This window comes from Alligator mississippiensis, chromosome 12 (genome assembly GCF_030867095.1).
Source record: "Alligator mississippiensis isolate rAllMis1 chromosome 12, rAllMis1, whole genome shotgun sequence".
NCBI classification, from domain to species: domain Eukaryota; kingdom Metazoa; phylum Chordata; order Crocodylia; family Alligatoridae; genus Alligator; species Alligator mississippiensis.
The window spans coordinates 656,236-675,855 of record NC_081835.1 but is presented as its reverse complement, the minus strand read 5'-3'; the positions used below and the strand labels follow the sequence as shown (position 1 = coordinate 675,855).

The window sequence follows — 19,620 nt, the reverse complement described above, 5'->3', positions numbered from 1 at the left end:
TGAGTTCAAGGTGGCTGCCAAGGCCTCCAGGCCCCCTTCCCTGCTGGAGCCTGTGGCAAAGGTGCGGCGCTCTCTGCACCACCCACAGCCAAGAGGTGATCTGAGAATGCTGCTCACGCCAGACCAACTGCTGACTGTCTGCAGTGGCAGGAAGAGGCCCGGGCACCCCGGCTGCCAGCCGCAGCCTCGCCGACTGGATGGCCGGTGGCTGCAGCAGACCCGTGTCCACACATCCCCCACTGCCGCAGCATGGTGGCGGGCAGCGATGCGTGGGGCTGTAGTGTAGGGCAGGCGCCGGCGTCGTTACACCAGGCGGGGGGGCAGCAGCACGTCCCAGCAGCCAGGCGGGCGCATCCTGGGGCCATCTCCGTCCGCGGCAGGGGCTGTTGCAGGCCGGGCCAGGCCACCCGTGGGCGCGCTCTGCTCCGGGTGGCGCCGAAAGAGCTTTGGACCGACACGATATTCCCGATGGCTGTCGGGCGTCTCGCTCAGCGGGAGTGATCGTGTCATTCCAAAGCAATCTCTCTCCAGAGGGCTGTCCCTCACCGGCTCCAGGGTCCGTCCCGGGCAGCCAGGGCCCTTCCCAGGCAGGCAGCCAGCCCAGTGTCTGTCCCCCACCCCGCGCCGCGCTTGGAGCTGCAGGAAGCACGAGTGCATCGCGTGATCCCGCCACCCGCTCCGGCCTGCTGCAGGTGGCCACATCCACATTGTGGCCGGCAGCTTGCGGCAGCTGTTGCTGCTGTGGTGGTTTCTCCTCAGGAAGCCAGGGTCTATCTTTAGCTTGCAGGAGCACGAGACTGGTGAAGAGCCTGGGCTCAGCGGGCCCCCCTCTCCTCCTGGGGGCTCCTGTGGGGTGGGGGCTGGCCGGCATCTGGGCCCCGGCGAGGTGGCCCTGGGCGGGGGAGCACGGGCGGGAGAGCAGGGAACGAAATCCAAGCGCAGCTGAGGTGCCGAGCGGAAGACAGCTGCTTTTGGGATTCCGTTGCCCGCTGTCGCGCGTCGGGGCGCCCAGACGCCGGGGTGGAGCGGGCGAGTCCGTTCTCAGCGTGCGCGGGGCGGGCAGACAGGCAGAGCGAGGACACGGGGACGAGGACGATGACTTGCCAGAGCTGTCCCCACGGCACCCCGGGTAGGGGGGAGCTGGGGTCAGGGCTGCTCGGCCCCTGCAGCCGGGCTCCAGTCCTGTCCCGCGGGGCAGAGGGACGGGCCCGTGCGGAGCTGGTGCCAGGGGCACTGCCCTGCAACAAAGCCTGGCGCGGAGCCGGCCCGGGAGCAGCGCACCTGGTGCTGGGGCTGTGCCAGAAACCTGAGACCCAGCCCCACCCCTGGACTCCGCCGCTCTGCACCCCCGGGCGCGGGCTGCCCTCCCCCGCGCCAGGCTGGCCAGCCCCGCGCCCGGCCCCCCCTGCGAGGCCAGGCCAGGCCAGGCCAGGCAGGGAGGAAGCGCACTGGCTTGCCAGGGGATTTCCATGCCGGGCCTGTAGTCAGTGCCCGGGGGCTCCGTTGCCGGCAAGGCTGGAACTAGGCGCGTGCCCCGTCCCAGCCCCCGCCCAGCCCAGAGAAGGACCCCCGGGGCCTGCCCCCCGCGGCGGCGAGGCCCAGGGCAGCTCACCCGGGGGCGCCAGCACATGTGAGGACCTGGCCCGTGTCCACTGGGTGCTGGAGCCGGGGACCCCCCCCGCGTGCAGCTGCCCCCATCCCTGGCCAAGGGTGTCCTAGGGCCGCCTGCCCCTCCCTGCCCCCTGCACGGGGGCCCTGCGGGGCTGTGCGGTGCGCCGGGTGGGGGGGAGCGCGGGAAATGGGTGTCGGCGTCAGCGCAGGGCCCGGGCCGCTCGCCAACGCCCCGCTCCGCTGCTCCCGCCCCGCGGGCGTCGAGGGCTGGGCGAGGCCCTGGCACGGCTGGGCCCGGCGGGTGCTGCCCGGTGCTGGGACGGGGAGCCGGAGCGTCGAGGTCTGCCTGCGGGACCCTGGCCTCCTGCCAGCCCGCGGGCCCCCACCCTGCCCCCGGCCCCGGCCCCGGCCCCGGCCCCGGCCCCGGCCCCGGCCCCGGCCCCGGCCCCTCACCTGTGGGCAGCAGGTGCCGCGTGTGCCGGCCCAGCCCGGCCCGGCCCGGCCCGGCCGCCTTTGCCCGCTGCTTTATGCGGGAGGGCGCAGCTCCCGCCGCCCGCGGCCAATCGCGCCCCGCCGCCGCCGCCGCCGCACTTTCACTTTTGCTCTCGCGGCGACGAGCCCCGCCCCGGGCTCCTCGGCTCCCTGCGGGCGGGGCGGGGCGGGGCGGGGCGGGGGTCGGGACCGGGCCTGGTGGCCCCGGGGCGGGGCAGGGCGGGCGGGGCCCCGGGGCGGAGCCGCTCGGGCCAGGCCGGACCCGGGGGCGGGGCGGGGCGTGGCGGGCGGCAGGTGCGTGGGGGGCGTGGCGGGTGTCGGGGCCAGGTGCGCGGGCGGGGCCGGGGGCGGGGCTGCTAGGGGACGCGGTCAGTTCCTCCCCGCCGCGCTGCTGTCATCACGGCGCTGTCGTCATCACATGGCGACCGCGATGGCGCTGCGCGCGCACGGGCTGTGGGGGCGGCTGTCGCCGCGCGTCGTGCTGGGCCGGTGGGTGCGGGGGTGCCGCGGGGGGGGGAGCGGGGTGCCCCCCCCGGCGCCCGCCGTGACCGCCTGTCCCCCTAGGGCGCCCTGCCGCGCGCACGGGCTGATCCAGACGGACGACGAGCGCCTGTCCCGCACCTTCGTGTCGATGCTGCAGCGCGAGGCGGGCGGGCGGCCGCTGCTCGAGGGCTGCTCGGCGCACGGCTTCACAATGGCCGGGGCGCGCCTGGTCGGGCCCTGCATGCTGCTGCCCGCCACGCTGCTCACCTGGAACGTGAGTGGGGCGGGGCGGGGCTGCGGGAGGGGGCGGGGTCAGTGGGGGTGCTCGGGCGCGGTCCCTCACTGCCGTCTCGCAGGTGGGGTCGCACCGGGACATCACGTCCGAGAGCCTCCTGCTCTTCCGCCTGCTGATGCCGCGCATCCGTGAGTGCCCTGGCGCGGCGCGCGCGGCCCCCCGGGCTCCCCTCTGCCCCTTGCTGCTTCAGGCACAGGTCGGCCTGGAGCGACGGCCCCTCCCGGCCCCGGGCGAGCTGCCGCAGCTGGCAGCCCCGGTGAGCGAGCAGTGCTGCCGCAGGGAGGGGGGCAGGGCCGGCTGCAGGCCGCACTCCCTCGCTCGCTCGCTGTGGCCCCCCAGCACCCACCATCGGTGCCCTGGGGCAGGGGTGTTGCACACGCTGCCCGCGTGCTGGATCTGGCCCAGAACCTCTGTCCGGCCTCCTGGGCGCAGCCTGCTGCGGAGCGCGGCCCCACTGGCCACGGACCATCGCTGCGTTGCCAGAGCCCTCGCTGCTGCGCTGGCCGGGCTGGCACCCCGTGCCCTGGGCTGCATCCTGCCCGTGAGCGCCCCGCAGCCTGGGTCTGAGCTGAGGCCCCGGGTGAGGGCGACACCCTCGGCTGGGAGACGCCCGCAGGGACAGCCCGGCCGTTCTGTCTCGGAGCTCCTCGTGCAGCCATCGGTCACCGCTGGTCTGGTCCCTCGTTGACCCTGCCTGTGCTGCCTGCCTTCACGCCTCCCACGGGCTGGACTTCATAGGATCCGAGAGAGCCGGGGTGGAAGGGACCGTGGGATCACGTCTAGTCCAGCCCCTGCTCCAAGCAGGACCAGCCCCAACTACATCATCCCAGCCGAGGCTTGGTCTGCCTGTGTCTTAAAGACCTCCGAGGATGGAGACTGCACCACCGCTCTGGGGAGCCTGGTCCAGTGCCATACTACGCTCCTCATGAGAGAGTTTTTCCTCACATCCAACCTCAACCTCCCTTGCTGCAGCCGGAGCCCGTTGCTCCTTGTCCTGTCATCTGCCCCCACTGAGACCAGCCCAGCACCATCCTCTTTGCAGCCCCCTGCAGGGAGGTGACAGCTGCTATTCAATCCCTCTCAGGCTCCTCTTGTGCAGACCAAATCAGCCGAGTTCCCTCGGCCTCTCCTTGCCAGTCCTGTCCCCGAGCTCCCTAACCATCTTCGCTCCCCTCCGCTGGACTCTCTCCAATGTGTCCACGTCCGTTCTGCGGTGGGGGGCCCGCAGCTGGACACAGGGCTCCAGACGTGGCCTCGCCAGTGCCAAACAGAGGGGAAGAATCACTTCTCTCGATGTGTTAGCAGCGCTCCTCGCAGTGCAGCCCAGGATGTCGCTAACCATCTTGCCCCGGGGGCGCGGGGCTGGACTCGGTGATCTTCAGAGGTCCCTTCCAGCCCTAACGTCTATGAAGCTTTCTTGGCTTTTCTGCAGAGCTGCTGCCTCGCCTGTCAGCCCCCAGCCTGCACCGGTGCGTGGCATTGTTCTGTCCTGAGTGCAGGACTTTACACTTGTCCTTGCTGAGTGCCAGGAGATCTCTTTTGGCCCGCTCCTCCCAATTTGTCCAGCTCTGAATCCTAGCCCTGCCTTCCAGCATATCTACTACACCCCCAGCTTAGTGTCATCTGCAAACTTCCTAAGGGTTCACTCTGTTATCTTCTAGGTCATTAATGAAGATATTAAGTAAAACCCGCCCCAGGACCAACCCCTGCAGCACTCCACTTGATACTGGCTGCCAACTAGACATTAGACCATTGATTACTCCCCATTGAGCTCAACACTGCGGTCAGCTTCCTGTCCGCCATAGTCGTCATCCAGCTTGTACTTCCTCAGCTTGCTTGCGAAAATGCTGTGGGAGACCATATCAAGAGCCTTGCTAAAATCAAGGTACCCCCCCCATCCACCAGTCTCCCCGCATCCACAGAGCCAGTCACCTCATCATAGAAGGCAATCAGGTGGGTCAGGCATGACTTGCTCTTGGTGTAATTCCCTGGATCCTCTTTCTTTCATAAAAATGGGCACTATGTTTGTCCTCTTCCTTTCAACTGGGACCTCCCCCAAATGCCAGGAGTCTTCACAGTTGATGGCCAGTGGCTGTGCAAGTACATCAGCCCGCTCTCTCAGCACTCGGGTGCATCCCATCCAGCCCCATGGACACGTCCAGCTTTTCTAGGTAGTCCCTAACCTGATCTTTCAGCACTGAGGGCTGCTCACCTCCTCCCCGGACTGCTGCCCAGTGCAGTATAGGGCCTGACCTTCCCAGTGAAGACGGGCAAAAAGGCATTGAGCACGTCAGCCTTTTCTGCATCCCATCACCAGGCTGCCTCCCCCATTCAGGAAGGGACCTGCACTTTTCCTGATCCTCCTCTTGCTACCGACATACTTGTAGAAACCCTTCTTTTACCCTTCACGTCCCTTGCTAGCTGCAGCTCCAGTTGCACCTTGGCCTTCCTGGCTTCATCTCTGCATGCCCGAGCAACGCTCTTATCCTCCTCCCTAGTTGTTTGTCCAAGTTTCCACTTCTTATAAGCTTCCTTTTTGAGATTTAGTTTACTGAAGTTTCCTGCTAAGCCGAGCTGAATTCTGCTTTTCTGCAGTCCAGGGACCTTACTCTGCTGCTCTCCGTCCTTCCTTTCCTCAGGATCCTGCACTCAGTCATCTGGGGGTCGCTGCTGCCCAAGTTCCTATCCACTACTACGTCCCCCACCACGTTGTCTCTGTTTGTGAGCAGCAGGTCAAGGAGAGCAGGGCCCCTACTTGGCTTCTTCAGCACTTGCACCAGGACGTTTTCTCCAGCACCCCAGACAGTTTGTGGATTGCCTGCGCACTGCCATGTTGCCCTCCCACAAGTCCTTCCCCTCATTAAGGCTAAAGCTGTCCCCTGCCCATGGCAGCAGGTGCCCCTAGTTCCAGTCTTCTGGGATGTGGCGAACAGCAGCTCCCTGTTCACTTGGTCCACACCCTGTATGGTTTATAGGCCTCCATCAAGACTCTACCACCTTTTCTGGAGAGGCAGAGACCAGATGTGCGCACAGGTGTCGAGACGTGGGCGCCCCAGGCTCTGCACAGCAGCACGATTTGGCCTCCCTTTTGTTTTCGGTTCCCTTCCCAACGGCGCAGGGCGCATTAGTGGCTTTTTTGGCAGCTGCTGCATGTGGAGCCGCCGTTCTCAGAGCTCTGCACTGAGGTCAGTGACCAAGTCATAAGAGTGGGTTCGGCGCTCGGCACTGCCTCCGTGCCCGAGTTGTTTCTCCTGCGCGGCACCTTGAGCTGGCCAGCACTGAGGTTCCTCTGCTGTTTTGTTTTGCCCAGTTGCTGGCCTTGATGCTTTCTGCAGCTCCTCTCCCTTGGCCTCAACCTCAGCCCTTGGTAATGCGGGCGGGCCCAGCACAGAGCCCTGCAGGACCCCACTGCTGACCTCTCTCTCCTGAGAGGAGATGTGTTAAGCCAACCCCACCCCACCCTGCCTCCCGGCCTGTCGCCGGCGCTAACTGGCTTCTTTCATGCAGAAATCCTGGTGCTGGGCACAGGTGACCGGATGGAGCTGGTGGACCCTGCCGTCCTGAGGGAGATGCGGCAGCAGGGCATTGCGGTGGAGGTGCAGGACACGGTACGGGGGTACAGGAGCGCTGCGCAGCCCTGGCTGGTGGGGCGCGCACCCACCCCTGTGCAGGCAGCTGCGTCCCCTCAGGGCTGAGGTGGCCACTGCACTGCGGCAGCGGGAAGGCCTGATGCTCCCTGCCGGGGGAGGCCTCGCAAGCCAGGGAGCTGCAAGCTGGGAGCAGGGCACCCCCCTGACCCCTCTCTCCCCTCTCATAGCTCAACGCCTGCGCCACCTTCAACTTCCTGGTGAGTGAGAATCGACTTGTGGCCGCCGGCCTCATCCCTCCGCCCTCGGTCGGCAGGACCCTCCCCTTCACCCTGCCCAGCCCTGCCAGACTGCCAGACAGAGCTGCTGCTGGAGCAGGGGAGGGCGCCCCACAATAAAGTGCGTGCCACAGGCAGCTGGGTGCAGCTTCTTTTGGGCAGGGAGCGGGGCCCGGGCAGGGCTGCTGGCGCTTGGCTGCCTGGTGGGAGCCCCCCCGTGCTGTCAGCAGCCCAGAGGAAGCAGGGGCTGGAGCAGGAGCCCGTGACAGAGGCTGCAGCCTCGCACAGCCCCTGCCTGCTCCCGCTGCCGGCCTGGGCACTGGGCTCCCCTCCCTGCACTTCTGCTTTGCCCTACCCTGCCCTGGACACTCAGGGTGTGGAGCCCCACGCATGGAGAGCCCTGCCAGGGCTGGGGGCTAGCTCACCCGTGTCCCTTCCCCCCTGCAGCAGGCAGCAAGGGATCTGTGGTGCCGGTCCCGGCTCAGGCCTAAGCTCCGAGTGCGTGTTGGGGGCAGGAAGAGGGGCCTGGGCGCAGCGGTGCCAAGGGCATAGAGCCGTAGCAGCCCCTGTGGAGCGTGACTGCCCCAGATGCGATGCTGGCGCACGCACACGGGTTCTCATGCACAAGCACAAGATGTAGCAGTGCACACGTAATGCCAGTGGTGGGAGCAGGGCCAGAGGAGAGGCAGGAACAGCCATGCCAGGCTGGGGCTTGGAGCAGAGGGCGTGAGCCAAGCCCCTGTGTGGATGTGGCAGGGCAGGTACAGGTGTGGGTGCACACACACGCACGCAGCCTTTTGGTGGGAGCCACGGCGGGGAGAGAGAGCCTTGCTCACCCTCAGCCCTGGCTGCGCAGGCACACGGGCAGGCCCGGCCCCTGGGACTGCTCCAGGGCAGGGGCTGGGGGCGGCGGAGGGGGCAGCTGCCTCACGTGTCTAGATCTGCACGTACGTTTGCCCCCACCGTCACCTGACGGGAAGGAGACGGGGCTGAGCACGTGACTGCCGTCGCTGCTGGGAGGGGCAGCGCTCACATGCGCGTGTGGGGCGCAGGCGCACACCGCCTGGGCCCAAAAGGCACTGGACCAGGCGCCCTAGTGCGTGTCACGTGCGGGGGCATGCGGCTCCCCCCCCATGTGACGTGTGGGATGGGGGCGGGCCGGAGGAGGCGCTGCTTATCGCACGTGCGGACACGCGTGCCCATTTGCGAGTGCAGCAGCTCGGCGCCGGTTGGGGGGGGGGGGGAGAGCGCTCGAACACGTGTCCGCGGGGAGGTGCGCGTGCTCGTGGCGCGCTCCAGCTCGTGACCGCGGGCTGGTGAAGGGAGCAGCGCTGCCTCTCATGCACGTGTGCACATGAGCGCGCACTTTTAGCCCCCCCCCCCCTCCCCCCGGCAGTTGAGCTGAATGGGGGGGGAGGGGGAAAGGGATAACCGAGCACGTAACCACGCCGTGCTGGGGTGTAGTGGTCTCCCCTACGTGGAAATGCACGTGTCCCGTGCCTCTTACGCGCCTCCCCGGGGGCGGAGAGCAGCGGGTTTCAATTCCCTTGTCACGGGCAGCACGAGAGGAACGGGCAAAATGGCGTCTGCCCGCCTCCCTCCGCCACTGATTGGCCAAGAGGACTGCTGTGTGCCGTCCCACCAATCAGGGATGGGGAGCGGGCCGCCAGGGTCCATCGGCCAATCAGGCAGGGCTGTTGTGAACCCGTGTGGACGCACGCATTTGCCCGGAATCCCCAACCCCACCCCGCAGGCCCCGCCCCCCCAGAAGCGCGCGAGGAGCCGGGTCACGTGCTGGGGGGCCGCGCCCTCCCCCGTTTATTGCGCGGCGCCGCACGTGCGCGTGTCCCCCCTTCCCCCCCTGGGTCGGTCCGGTCCAGTCCAGGCGTCACGGACAAGGGCACTTCGGCGGGCGGACGGCAGGGCAGGGCGGGGCAGGGCGGGGCAAGGCAGGGCGGCGGGCCGGGCTCAGAACAGCCGCTTCTCGTACCTGCGGGACAGGACGGTTATCGCGGGCATTCCCCCAACCCCCCCCGCCCCGCGCGCCCCCCCCCCCCGGCACTCACGAGTGCAGGCCGTGCACCCCGCCTTCCACCTGCGCCGACGCCGTCCTGCGCTCGAACTTCAGCTCCCCCGAGTACATCATGGCCCTGCGGGAGAGGCAGCGCGTGAGGCGGGGCCGGGCCGGGCCGAGCCCGCTGCCGTGGGCCGGTGCCGGGGGGAGGCTGCTGTCGCCCAGCAGCGCCCCACACCTGCGCCACCCCACGCGGGAGGCCGAGCTGGGGCCCAGCTCGTGCGAGAAGACAGGGCACAACTGGGGCCTGCTCCCGCTCGCATCCCTCCTGAGCCCAGGGAGGAGCCGGTTCAGGGCAAGAAGGTGACCGCGCTACGGTCACAGGTCCGGAGACAGGGAAGGCCCAAGGTCGTTTCATCTGCCTCCAGGCACCGATAGGGCAGGGCAGGCTGAAGGAGAGCGCACCCAGGGGCTGTGGGCTCCTCCAGGGCACGGTGCTGCACATCCAGCACGCACCTGTCCTGGGAGGATGGAAGCACAAGGAAGGCAAGAGCCCAGCAAGGCTGCAGGAGGCTGTGAAAACCGCTCCGGTGCAAGAGGAAAGCGTGTGGCAATGGAAGGACGCGCAGATCACCCAGGACGCAGGCAGGAACTGGCCAGACCCGGAAGGCCAAGATGGGGGCTGAGCTGCACCTGGCAGGGGGGTCACGGACAAGGTGTTGGCAAGAAAAGGACTCGGGGAGCTGTTAAGGAGCCAGGGAACTCGGAACCGAAGAGGCGAGGAAGGTGGAGCTGCTCCACACCTACGTTGCCTCAGCGTTCACAGAAAAACGACGCTGTAGCCAGACACCCGGTGGGGATGATCCGGGTACAGAAGGAAAAAGCTGAGGGAGGAGATAAGAGACGGGCCGAGAGCTTTGGATAAGTCAGAGTGAGTTCAGGCAGCATGGCCGGAGGAGCCTCAGCGCAGGGTCCTGAAGGAAGGGGCAGAGACACCAGAGCCCTCGGCAGTGATCTTCACCAGCTGTGGGAGATGGGCCGGGCACCAGGCAGCTGGAGAAGGGCCAGCGTGGCACCCCTCTTTCAAAGAGGCAAGGAGGGGGATGCGGGGAACTGCAGAGCGGTTTGTCTCACTGCAGTAGCTGGGAAGTGACTGGAGTTTCCTGAGGAAGGCCAATGCAAGCATCTGGGGGAGGAAAGGCTGATCCCAAGAAGCCAGCATCCATTTATGGAAAGCAAATCGTGCCAAATGAACCTGGTTCCCTCCTTTGACGAAGTAACTGCTTGGGTGGATGAAGGGAACGCTGGGTATTGTGTGTCTGGACTTCAGCCAGGCTTTTGCCCTGGGCCCATACGACCATCTCAGAAACGGAGAAAGGTGGCTGCTTAAAACTACTACCAGCAATTATTAATGGGTCCATACCAGAATGGCAGGAGGTTTCAAGTGGAGTCCCCCCACGCGATTCTACATGTTTAATAATGATTTAGATGCTGGCATAGAACATTTCTTGAGCATGTCTGTGGATGACAAGAAACTGCGGAGGACTGGGATGCGAGTGCAATTCAGAAGGAATTGGGCTAGAGCAACAGGATGCAGCCCAGTGCAGACATGCAAGGTGGTGCACCTCACGAGGGATAATTCCCCACACAATTACCAAGTGGGGGACACCCGGCTGGACAGCACCTCTGTGGAAAAGGACTTGGGAGTCTTGGCAGAGCACAGACTCAATGCAAGTCTGCAGTGCAGTGCAGTGCAGCTACACAAAAGGCAAACGCAGTTTCAGGGTGCATCAATAGGAGCATTAGGGGCCAGACCTGGGAGGTGAGGGTACCTCTAGATGAGGCCTGAACAGGGTCGAGTAGAGAACTGTGCGCTGTTCTGGGCTCCATGTTTTAAGATGACGTGGAGAAGTTGAAGGTCCAGAGGCGGGTGACAAAGATGATGATGGGCTTAGAAAGCAAGTCCTACAAGAAAAGGCTGAAGGAGCTGGACATGTTCAGCTTATGGAAAAGGTGCTAAGGAGGGGGGAATGGGAGCAGTCTGCAAATACCGGCAGGGCTGCCGTGAAGAGGGAAAGCACCTCTTCTCTCTTGCTGCAGAGAGGTGGACACAGACCAATAACTTGAAGTTGCAGCAAAGACAGTTTAGATTGGATCTCGGGAAACACTTCTTCACCATGAGAGCAGGGAGGCAGCAGAACAGATGCCAGGGAAGGGGTGGACTCTCCATCACTGGAGGTGTCCATGAACAGGTTGGACAGGCACTGGGCCAGGGTGCCCTTAAGCCTCCCTCAGAGGCACTGGGTGTTGGCTGCGGACTGGGCGGTGCCAATGCTCAGGAGATGATGGTTTGGACAGGGCTGACTGCCTCAGGCAGGGGCTGGAGTAGCTGTGACCCCTGGAGCTCCCTCCCAGCCCCACTTCTCTAGGATTCTATGATCCCCTGGCAGCAATGGAGCAGGGCGGCAGGCAGGCCCAGCGATGCCTGTTTCGGGATGGGAAGGGCAGCAGCGCGAGGCTGAATGGTGCACAGCACCTACCTGACTTGGGTGAGGCTCTTGGCACCGATGTCCTGGCAGGAGTGCTGGATACCAGCAATCAGGTACGGAATGAACTTGTGGATGGAGCCCTTGTCCTGCACTGCGCCCGAGACCCCCTGTGCCACTTTGATCTTGTCTGCCTCGCTGCAGCGGGAGGAAACAAGGAGGCTGTCATAGCCTGGCCCAGGGCTGCCCGAGTCCCAGGGTCCTGCGCCAGGCGAGCGCTCCTACCTGAAGTACCGGTTCTGGCTGCCTAGGTTCTTGTCCATGGCATCCAGCGACCCCATCCCTCGGTATTTCTTTAGCCGGATCCCATCCGAGAAGAAGTACTCGCCAGGGGCCTCCGTGGTGGCAGCCAGGAGGGAGCCCATCATCACTGCAGCCAGAAAGAGCAGCAGGTCAGCAGAAGTACGGGCAGCACAGTAGCCCAAGGTGGCACTTAGCGACCTGGAGCAGGCTGAGGGGCTCCTGTGTGCCACTGCATCCCAGTGGGGCTGCAGGATGTAAGGGGGCCAGACATGCAGCAGGTGCTGGGAGAGGGCTGCATAGTCCTGCAGAGGCACCAGGGAAGGACTGCTCCCCACCCATGGGGGAAAGGAGGTGGGGGCCTCTGGAGCAGGGTTCTGGCTCTGATGGGGCAGGAGCTCAGCTCCATGAGCGGATCAGTCTCCAGGCATCTGACTGAGCTGACCCCTGGGTAGGGCAGAGTCTTAGGGGAGCCCCAGAGCTGGGTCTATAGGATCTGCTCACAGGCCCGGGGCTCTAGGAAGGCTGCAGGGGCTGCCAGATATGGGCTGATGCCCAGAAATCCAACATCAGGGCCAAGCTCCCCGCTCACCTGTGGAGGCACCAAGTGCAAGGGCCTTGGCGATGTGGCCCACTGTCTGGATCCCTCCATCTGCGATCACGGGCACCCCAAACCGTCGTGCATACTCGGACACCTTGTACACAGCTGTGGCCTGGGGCCTGCCACATGCCAGCACTAGACCCAGGGAGAGAGGGGTGGGAGCTGTCAGCCCAACTCCGCCACGGCTCCCTCCCCATAAGGCGCACAACCTTCTCACATGCGCACTCACACGGACAGGGTCCTGCCTGGGGAGACCCCCAGGCTGCTGCTCCCAGGACGAGCAGCAGACGACTGCGGAGAAGCTGCATGGGCCCCTCCACCCCTGAGGGCTTCTGGGGGGATGTGGGGCTGTGCCAGCAGCCTGGGCACGGCAGGGGGCATAGCCGCAGGTCAGTCAGGGGTCCCAATTCAGCGTCTGGTCAGGCCCAGAGGGGTGGGGATGGAGAGGGTGGAAGGGCCAGACCAAGAACTCCGCGAGTCCCCAGCATGTCTACAGCCCACCGCCCGCCCCAGCCAGCAGCCTCCCGACGCTCACAGGGGTAGAGGGAGGGGAGCCCTGCCACCTCTAAAGGCAGGAGAAGAGACAGAGGCAGGACGCGGCGAGGGCATGTGGGGACTGGAGCTCCCCTCCCCCTCCCTCCGTGCAGCCACAGCTCTCACGTGCAGCCACCAGCACGTGCCAGGAGTCATCAGGCTCAGATTTACCGGCACTCTCCCCGGATTAGCAGTCACGGGCCCTTGAGGACAGAGGCACATTTGATGGGGCCCCCATTCCCCAGAGGCTGCTTCCCCATGGCAGTTAGTGCAACAGAGCAGAGATCACGAGCATGCATGATTAGTGATCCAGTGCAAGTCTCAGGGCTGGTGCAGGGTCCCGGCTGCCCCAGGGGCCGGCCAGCTCCTGGGCACTGGGCCCTGCTGCACAGCTCCTCATGTCAAGCACTGGCAGCCCAGACTAGGAGCCTGACTACAGGCAGGAGCTTTGGCAGAGGGTGTTCCGAGCCGCACCCTGGCCAGCCATGGAGAAGCACCTGGCAGCAGCAGTGAGGCTGTTAGTACTGAAGGGGTGGTCTATGCTGGTGCTGGGCTGAACCCCAGCCTGCGTGGGCAACAGCCCCCGATGGAACCAGAGCCCCCCCCAGCAATGCGGCAGGTCTGTGGCTGCAACATGACAGCGATGGCAGAGGCCAGCCCTTTGTGACTGAGCTTCTGGCACTGGGGGTGGGAGCACCCAGCACCAAGGCTCAGTGGGGCAGGTATAGGCTTCCAAAGCAGGGTTCAAGATGTGCGCGCGTGCTAGCCTGGGCTTGCAGGAGAGCCGGCTCCTCCCAGACTGCGCTGAAGGGGCGCCATGTGGGGACCTGACCCCAAGCCTCTCCCTGTCGTGGTGCATCAGTGAGCAGGAAGGGGAAAGGCCCCTCAGCCCCTCCTTGCTCTTGTCACGGCAGGAGCCCAGGGGAGGGGGCAGCACCCCTTCTACATTCCTGGCCCCAGCATCCCTGGGAAAGGACCTGGAGCTTCCCTACGGTGGTGAAAGCCCCCCTTCTCTTCTTGGTGCAGGCTAGCTCAGCACAGCTTAGCTGCTGCTGCTCCAGTCCTCCTGCCAGTGATGCCAGGGGAAGGGGCTCTGCCAAGACATTGCTCCATCCCCACATTCGAACCCCTGCTGCAGCATCAGAAGCGCTAGAAGAGAGCTCAGCTGAGCTGACCTGGGGTCTGGAGCTGCAGCTCGGCATCCTGCTCTGGACCACCAGAACCCTGCTTTAGAGACTTGGGAAGGCTCCTTGGCTTCTGCTGGGGGCGACACCAGTATCCAAAGCCACAAAACCCCAAGTGCGTCTACCACTAAATTATTCTCAAACAAGCAGAAGGGCCAAGTGCAGCCAAATCAGAGTCTTGCTTCTAGACACAGAATTGGGGTTGGGAACAGGGCAGGTGACTTACTATAGGTGCCCGTGACAGTAGAAGGGCATTTGGGGCTGTGGGACTTTAGGTCTGGAGGGATCTTTGGAGCAGCTAAACAGAAACAAACACACAGAGTTTAGAAACAGCAGCAGCAGCAGCAGGAGGGCCCCGGTGGGGGCAGGGAACTGGGTGGAGCTGCGGCCTCGGGGACAGCAGGCTTCGGGGCAGGAGCTGCTGGGCTGGGGGCAAGATGTGCCTTGCAGCACCGGCCCCGCAAGCACCTGGCGCTGCTCTGCCCCGCCCCGAGGGTGCCGCTTTGGGGGCTCCCTGCTCACACAGTGGTTCTGCACCCATGTCCGCTGGGGACTTCAACTGCTCTGCCCCCACCCTGCCCTGACATTGCTAGCTTCAATCAATGGGAGCCGGTGGAAGGAAGCTCAGAGCTGCTGGTCCTGAAAGGGCCAAGCTGAGGCCCCTGCCAGCTGCGGCAGGCTACTCTGCTCAGACAGCTACAGTGAACGTGGTAGCCTGCACACAGCCTAGGGCTGCTTCCCTGGACACCAGCCTCAGCCTGACACTCAGCCTGTCCCTGGCAGCCTGCAGCGCAGCCAAGAGAACCGCCGGTGCCTGGCCTTGCCTGCCATGACACTCAAGCCTCCCCTGGCCTGGCAGGGGCCTAGCAGCTCCCTCTGCTCCTGTACATGGTCTTCCAGGGCACGAGGCTCTTGCTGGCTGCTGTGGACACCACAGGTAGGCACTTGGGGATGACACCCTCCTTGCTGCTGCCTCCTCGCCCACATTGGGCCCCTCATGACCACTGCCCATGTTCCCTACGGTGGTGCCACCCCCTGCACCCCTGCTGTCTCTGGTCTGCAGCCGTGCCCGCTCTGCTGAGCTCTTGGCCAGCACCGGGAAAGGCCCTTTCTGCTGCTACAAGCCCAAAGGTTTGATCCCAACAACCACAACCAAGCAAGAGCTGCTGGAAAGAGAGAGAGAGAGAAAGGAGAGCACAAAAGAGGGAGGGAGGGAGGGAGCGGAGAGCAGACGCGTGCCCTGGGAGGAGGGTCACAGCTGTCACCAGGGGCCGGCTGGCCCTGCAGCACAGCCTCCACTCGCCCACGAGCGCCAGGGGCTGCCAGCTTCACCAGGTCCCCAGAGGGGTGCCCCACATTCAGCTACTGTCTCTGCTCCTCTACTCACGCGGGAGACATGCAACGGCTTCGGTACCTTCCTGTGTGATGCAGATGGAGCCGCTGCCCATCCCAACCCTCAGCGCATCCACCCCAGCGTCGATCAGGTTCTTTGCCTGGGCCGCCGTCACCACTGGGGAACAGAGCACTGTCACATGGCTTTCTCCACTGCCTGTGGCTGTCACCTGCCACACGCCTCAGGCTGGAGAGCCAGACCTGCCTTTGCTGTTCCTGAGCTCACTGCCAGTGCGACAGGCTGTGGAGGGGAGGGGGAAGGAGGCCCACAGCAGGCAGCAGTCTAGGATTGGGACAACTGGAACCCCAGCATGGTTTAAACCCACGCAACTGAGCTGCGTGAAAGGGCCACAGCTGGGGACTGCCCCTCTACCTCGCTGGGTCCTAGTAGCTCTGTGAATGGCTTGCTCTAAAACCGCTCCTGGCATTTGCAGGGTGGCTTCACCACTACACCAGCATGAGGGAACTCAGCAGGCACACCTCCGCCTGCCCCGCCGAGTCCCACTGCTACAAACTCCCTTGCACCTGAAAGCAGCTAGGCCTAGAAGCCAGGCCAGTGCAGGGAGGTCCTTACCGTTGCCACCAATGACCTGCAGGCTGGGGTACTTTTCCTTGATGTACTTGATCATGTTGATTTGGAAGATGGAGTTCCCCTGAGAGGAATCCTGGCAGAGAGAGCACAGAGCAGGCTGACCAATGAGCCCTGCAAAGCCCCACCAAGCCGGGTGTGATGGACACACACCATGTGTGGTGGCACAGGGCTCAGCAGAGATGGCAGCTCTGGAACAGAGAGCCCGAGGCTGCTTTGATCGAGGTAATTAAACGACACATCATGACCACTGCTATTTAGCAGTCTGTGGAAGAGTGCAAGGAAAGCAAGCACATGACTTTTTTGCAAGTCTGGTCAAGCCAGAGGAGGAGCCAAAGGTGCCATCTCAAGGCTCGCAGCCCACCCAGGTGCTCACCAGCACGACGACGTCCACGCCGGACTGCACCAGGAGGTCAAGGCGGTATTTGTCGTCCTCGTGGGTGCCGATGGCTGCCCCACACAGCAGCTGCTTCTTGGCATCCTTTGAGGCCAGCGGATAGTCACGGTTCTTCTTCAGGTCTGTGCGGGCAATGATGGCTACCAGCTCGTCATCCTCGTTAACGATGGGCAGCTTGCCTGGAAACAAGCACAGACATGCCACTGCCACTGGGCTTCCCAAGAGACAAACATCTGCACATCGGCTCTACGAAGCAGAGGTCCCCCTTGCAGGAGCCCAGCTCTGGGCCAAGGGCCCCAGCTTTAAGTGAGGCTGCAGCCTGAGCAGGCCCTACAGCATTTTTGCACAGATGAGGGTATAGCGAACAGGGTATAGTGTCAGAGACCTGCCATCAGGGCACCCTCAGTGTTTGCACTTCGTGGCCTGGAGCTGGCAACAACCCCTTGGGTTCAGGACAGATGCGAGGGGGGCAAGTACAGCTCCCTGGCGCAAGCTCAGGGGTGCCCCATGCACTTGCCCGTGTCCACCCTACCACCAAAGTTAGGCAGCCACATGCCTGGAAGGCCCTGCATGGCCCTTGACTCTGGGCAGACTTTCCTGTCCTGTCCTTGTGCACAACCCAGGCCAGAGAAGCAGGAAAGCATTTCCACACACGTGCAGGAGCATGTGCTCCCACATGCTATGCCATGCATGGCTTCCCCATGCCACACAGATGGCCCTAGGTACCTTTTTTACTCCTCTGTAGAATTTCGTTTGCTTCTTTCAACGTGACCCCTGCAGGGGCCACGACGAGATCCTCCCGTTTTGTCATGATCTGAGAAAGAAAGGGAGGGAGCAGGCGTGAAAACCCTGCCCTGCCCGACCAGAGACGGAGCCAGCCTGTCTCATGGAGGTGCCCCAGCAGACTGCAAGAAGCTGTGGGCCCCTGGTTGTCCCCCATGCGATGGTACGGGAAGGAAGCCTACAGCACGCAGGGAATGTACGGCTTAGCCTCCTGCCCCCACCCTGCCACAAGCCGGGTGGGCTCAGACCCAGGGGAGCAGCAGGGCACAACCTCCACGAGCGCGTTGCTTGAAGCAGATGGAAGGGCCCAGGCTACGGCCAGCTCAGCAAGATGGCCCAGAACAGGGAAGGGCCTTGCTCGCTCCTCGGGATTTCAGCAGCACAGGCTGCAGACTCAAGCACCCTGAACAGACTGTAACAGGCAAATGCGGGACAGGGCCCCAGCTCTTCCTGTCACGTGTCCCCACAGCTGGGCAGGCGGGCTGGCAGACAGCGCTAGGGGCAGGCTGGCCTTTGCTGGACTCTGCCTGGAAGCGCTCTGTACTTCTGGGAAGGCCGGGGGCGAGGGACGGGCACGACACGCTCTAAAACAAACACACCTGCCCATGCACGTGCCGACAGCCAGGCCCAACACGCACTCGTACACTGGCCTAACACGCAGCTTGGGGGCACGGGGGAAGGCAAGCTGTCCGACCCGAAGCCAAGGCAGGGATGAGCTCGTTTAGCCTCAGGCGGCAAGAACAGGGGTGCCAGAGGAAGGGGCCGCGAGCACAACAGCCGGCTGGCCGGCAAGGACGGGCGCAGTTGGGCCTGGAGAGGCCCCGCAGGCTTCCCCGCGGCCTGTCCGCTGCATCGCAGGCTGCAGTCCGGGGCTCCCGGATGGCCGCGCAGAGCCCGTGCGCAGCCCTGCCCGAGAGCTGCGTGTCCCCGCAGGGACGCGGGCCTGGTGTGCGGCCCAGGCAGGCAGCAGGCCTGCCAGCTCCTCCGTGGCTCCCGACAGGAGAGCAAGCAGCGCCAGCTGGAGCTAAATATAGCCCCGAGTCAGCAGGCAGCTCTGAGGAGCGCGGCACGCTGCGCCCCGACAGCCCCGCGGCTCCGGTTACAGCCCGCGACCGAGATGTCGCCCGCCCGCCCCCCGGCACCGCTCCGCGGCTGACCTCGCTGAGGGGCAGGTCGTGCTCCAGCTCCTTCAGGAAGTCGATGTCCCGCGAGGAGATGATGCCCACCAGCTTGCTGCCCATCTTCCCGTTGTCCGTGATGGGGATGCCGCAGAACCCGTGCCGCGCCTTGGCTTCGAACACGTCGCGCACCCGGTCCCTGGGGCTCAGCACCACGGGGTCGGTGATGAAGCCCTGCTCGTATTTCTGGGAGGGGCGAGGGGGGAGGTGAGCGCCGCGCAGGCCCCAGTCCCAGTCCCGGTCCCGCCGCGGGGGCCCCTGGCCCCGGCCCGGCCGCTCACCTTGACTTTGCGCACTTCGTTGGCCTGGAACTCGGGGGTGCAGTTGTGGTGGATGAAGCCGATGCCGCCGGTGAGCTGCGGGAGAGGCGGCGGTGAGCGGGGGAGGGGGAGGGGGGGGGTGGGGGAGGGGGCGGGGCCCGCACGTGGCCGCGCTCACCGCCATGGCGATGGCCATGCTCGCCTCCGTCACCGTGTCCATGGGCGACGACACCAGCGGCGTCTTCAGCGTGATCTGCTTGGTCAGCGCCGAGGTCAGGTCCTGGGGGGAGGGCGCACGGTCACGGGGGGGTCGGGTCGCCGCCGCCCCCCCCGCCCCGCGCCGCCCCCGCACTCACCACCTGCTCGGCCGTGAAGTCGATGTAGCCGGGCAGGATGAGGAAGTCGCTGCGGGGGGAAAGGCGGTGAGAGCCGGCCCCGGGCCCCCCACAGCCCCCGCCCGCCCGCCCAGCCCGGCCCCCGCTGACTTGTAGGTGAGGCCGTCGCCGGCGCCGAAGAGCTGCGCGGCCGCCAGCCCGTCGTCGGGCACGTAGCCGGTGCCGCCGCTGATGAGGTAGTCCGCCATGGCCGCCCGCCCGCCGCGCCGAGACCTCGCGCCGCCCCTCCCCCCCGCCCCCCACGGCGGCCGGGAAGGGCCGGGCGCCCCTCACGAGCGGGCGGAGCAGCGCCCCCGGCGGCGGGAGGCCGCGCGGCAGCCGCGCCACGTGGGGGCTCCGGCGCTTGCAGGTGCCGGGCAAACAGAGTCGGACAAAGGCTGCGGGGAAACAATTGTTTTATTTCCAAGCCGATTACAAAGAGCAGAGATCAAAGGAACGTAAAAAATAGTCAAGTGCATCTTGCAAACCACCTGCGGGGCGGGAGCAGTAAGGCGGGCCAAGCCGCCGCAGCGCTGAAGGGCACTTGGCAGGAGCCGAGGGCAGGGGCTGCGGGCTGCATGCTCGCTGCGAGGCGGCCCCAGCACCAGGCCTGTCCTGCCCTCGCCGTCCCGAGTGCCAGGCAGCTTCCTGCACCAGCCCCTCCACGGGTACAGGGACATGGCCCCTCTACGGGCTTCCTCGCGCCGCGGCCTGGCCCACTGCAGCCTTAGGGAAGCAACCCCGCGTCCTCAGAAAGGAAGGAAGGGTCTAAGGGCACAGCA

General features: G+C 65.1%; 2 protein-coding genes across 4 annotated transcripts; one reads left to right on the top strand and one right to left on the bottom strand.

Moving 5' to 3' along the window:
• The first annotated feature begins 2,485 nt into the window (after positions 1-2,485).
• On the top strand, positions 2,486-6,883 carry NDUFAF3 (NADH:ubiquinone oxidoreductase complex assembly factor 3). Its single transcript, XM_059716116.1, has 5 exons — positions 2,486-2,592; positions 2,668-2,860; positions 2,943-3,009; positions 6,389-6,489; positions 6,699-6,883. The coding sequence occupies exons 1-5, from the start codon at positions 2,522-2,524 to the stop codon at positions 6,864-6,866; spliced, it is 600 nt and encodes a 199-aa protein (XP_059572099.1). The 5' UTR covers positions 2,486-2,521; the 3' UTR covers positions 6,867-6,883.
• Positions 6,884-8,533: 1,650 nt separating this feature from the next.
• On the bottom strand, positions 8,534-19,079 carry IMPDH2 (inosine monophosphate dehydrogenase 2). Of its 3 annotated transcripts, XM_019490273.2 has the most exons (15): positions 18,950-19,079; positions 18,821-18,869; positions 18,643-18,744; positions 18,486-18,560; positions 18,184-18,390; positions 16,970-17,057; positions 16,223-16,422; positions 15,832-15,922; positions 15,280-15,375; positions 14,092-14,163; positions 12,139-12,282; positions 11,532-11,676; positions 11,301-11,444; positions 8,813-8,896; positions 8,534-8,736 (listed from the first exon to the last, which is right to left on the bottom strand). In XM_019490273.2, the coding sequence occupies exons 1-15, from the start codon at positions 19,045-19,047 to the stop codon at positions 8,715-8,717; spliced, it is 1,617 nt and encodes a 538-aa protein (XP_019345818.1). In that variant the 5' UTR covers positions 19,048-19,079; the 3' UTR covers positions 8,534-8,714. The 3 variants fall into 3 exon arrangements, with proteins under 3 accessions (XP_019345818.1, XP_019345819.1, XP_019345820.1); XM_019490274.2 differs by lacking the exon at positions 14,092-14,163 and having other exon boundaries at positions 15,253-15,375; XM_019490275.2 differs by lacking the exon at positions 14,092-14,163 and having other exon boundaries at positions 18,950-19,078.
• Positions 19,080-19,620: the final 541 nt, after the last annotated feature.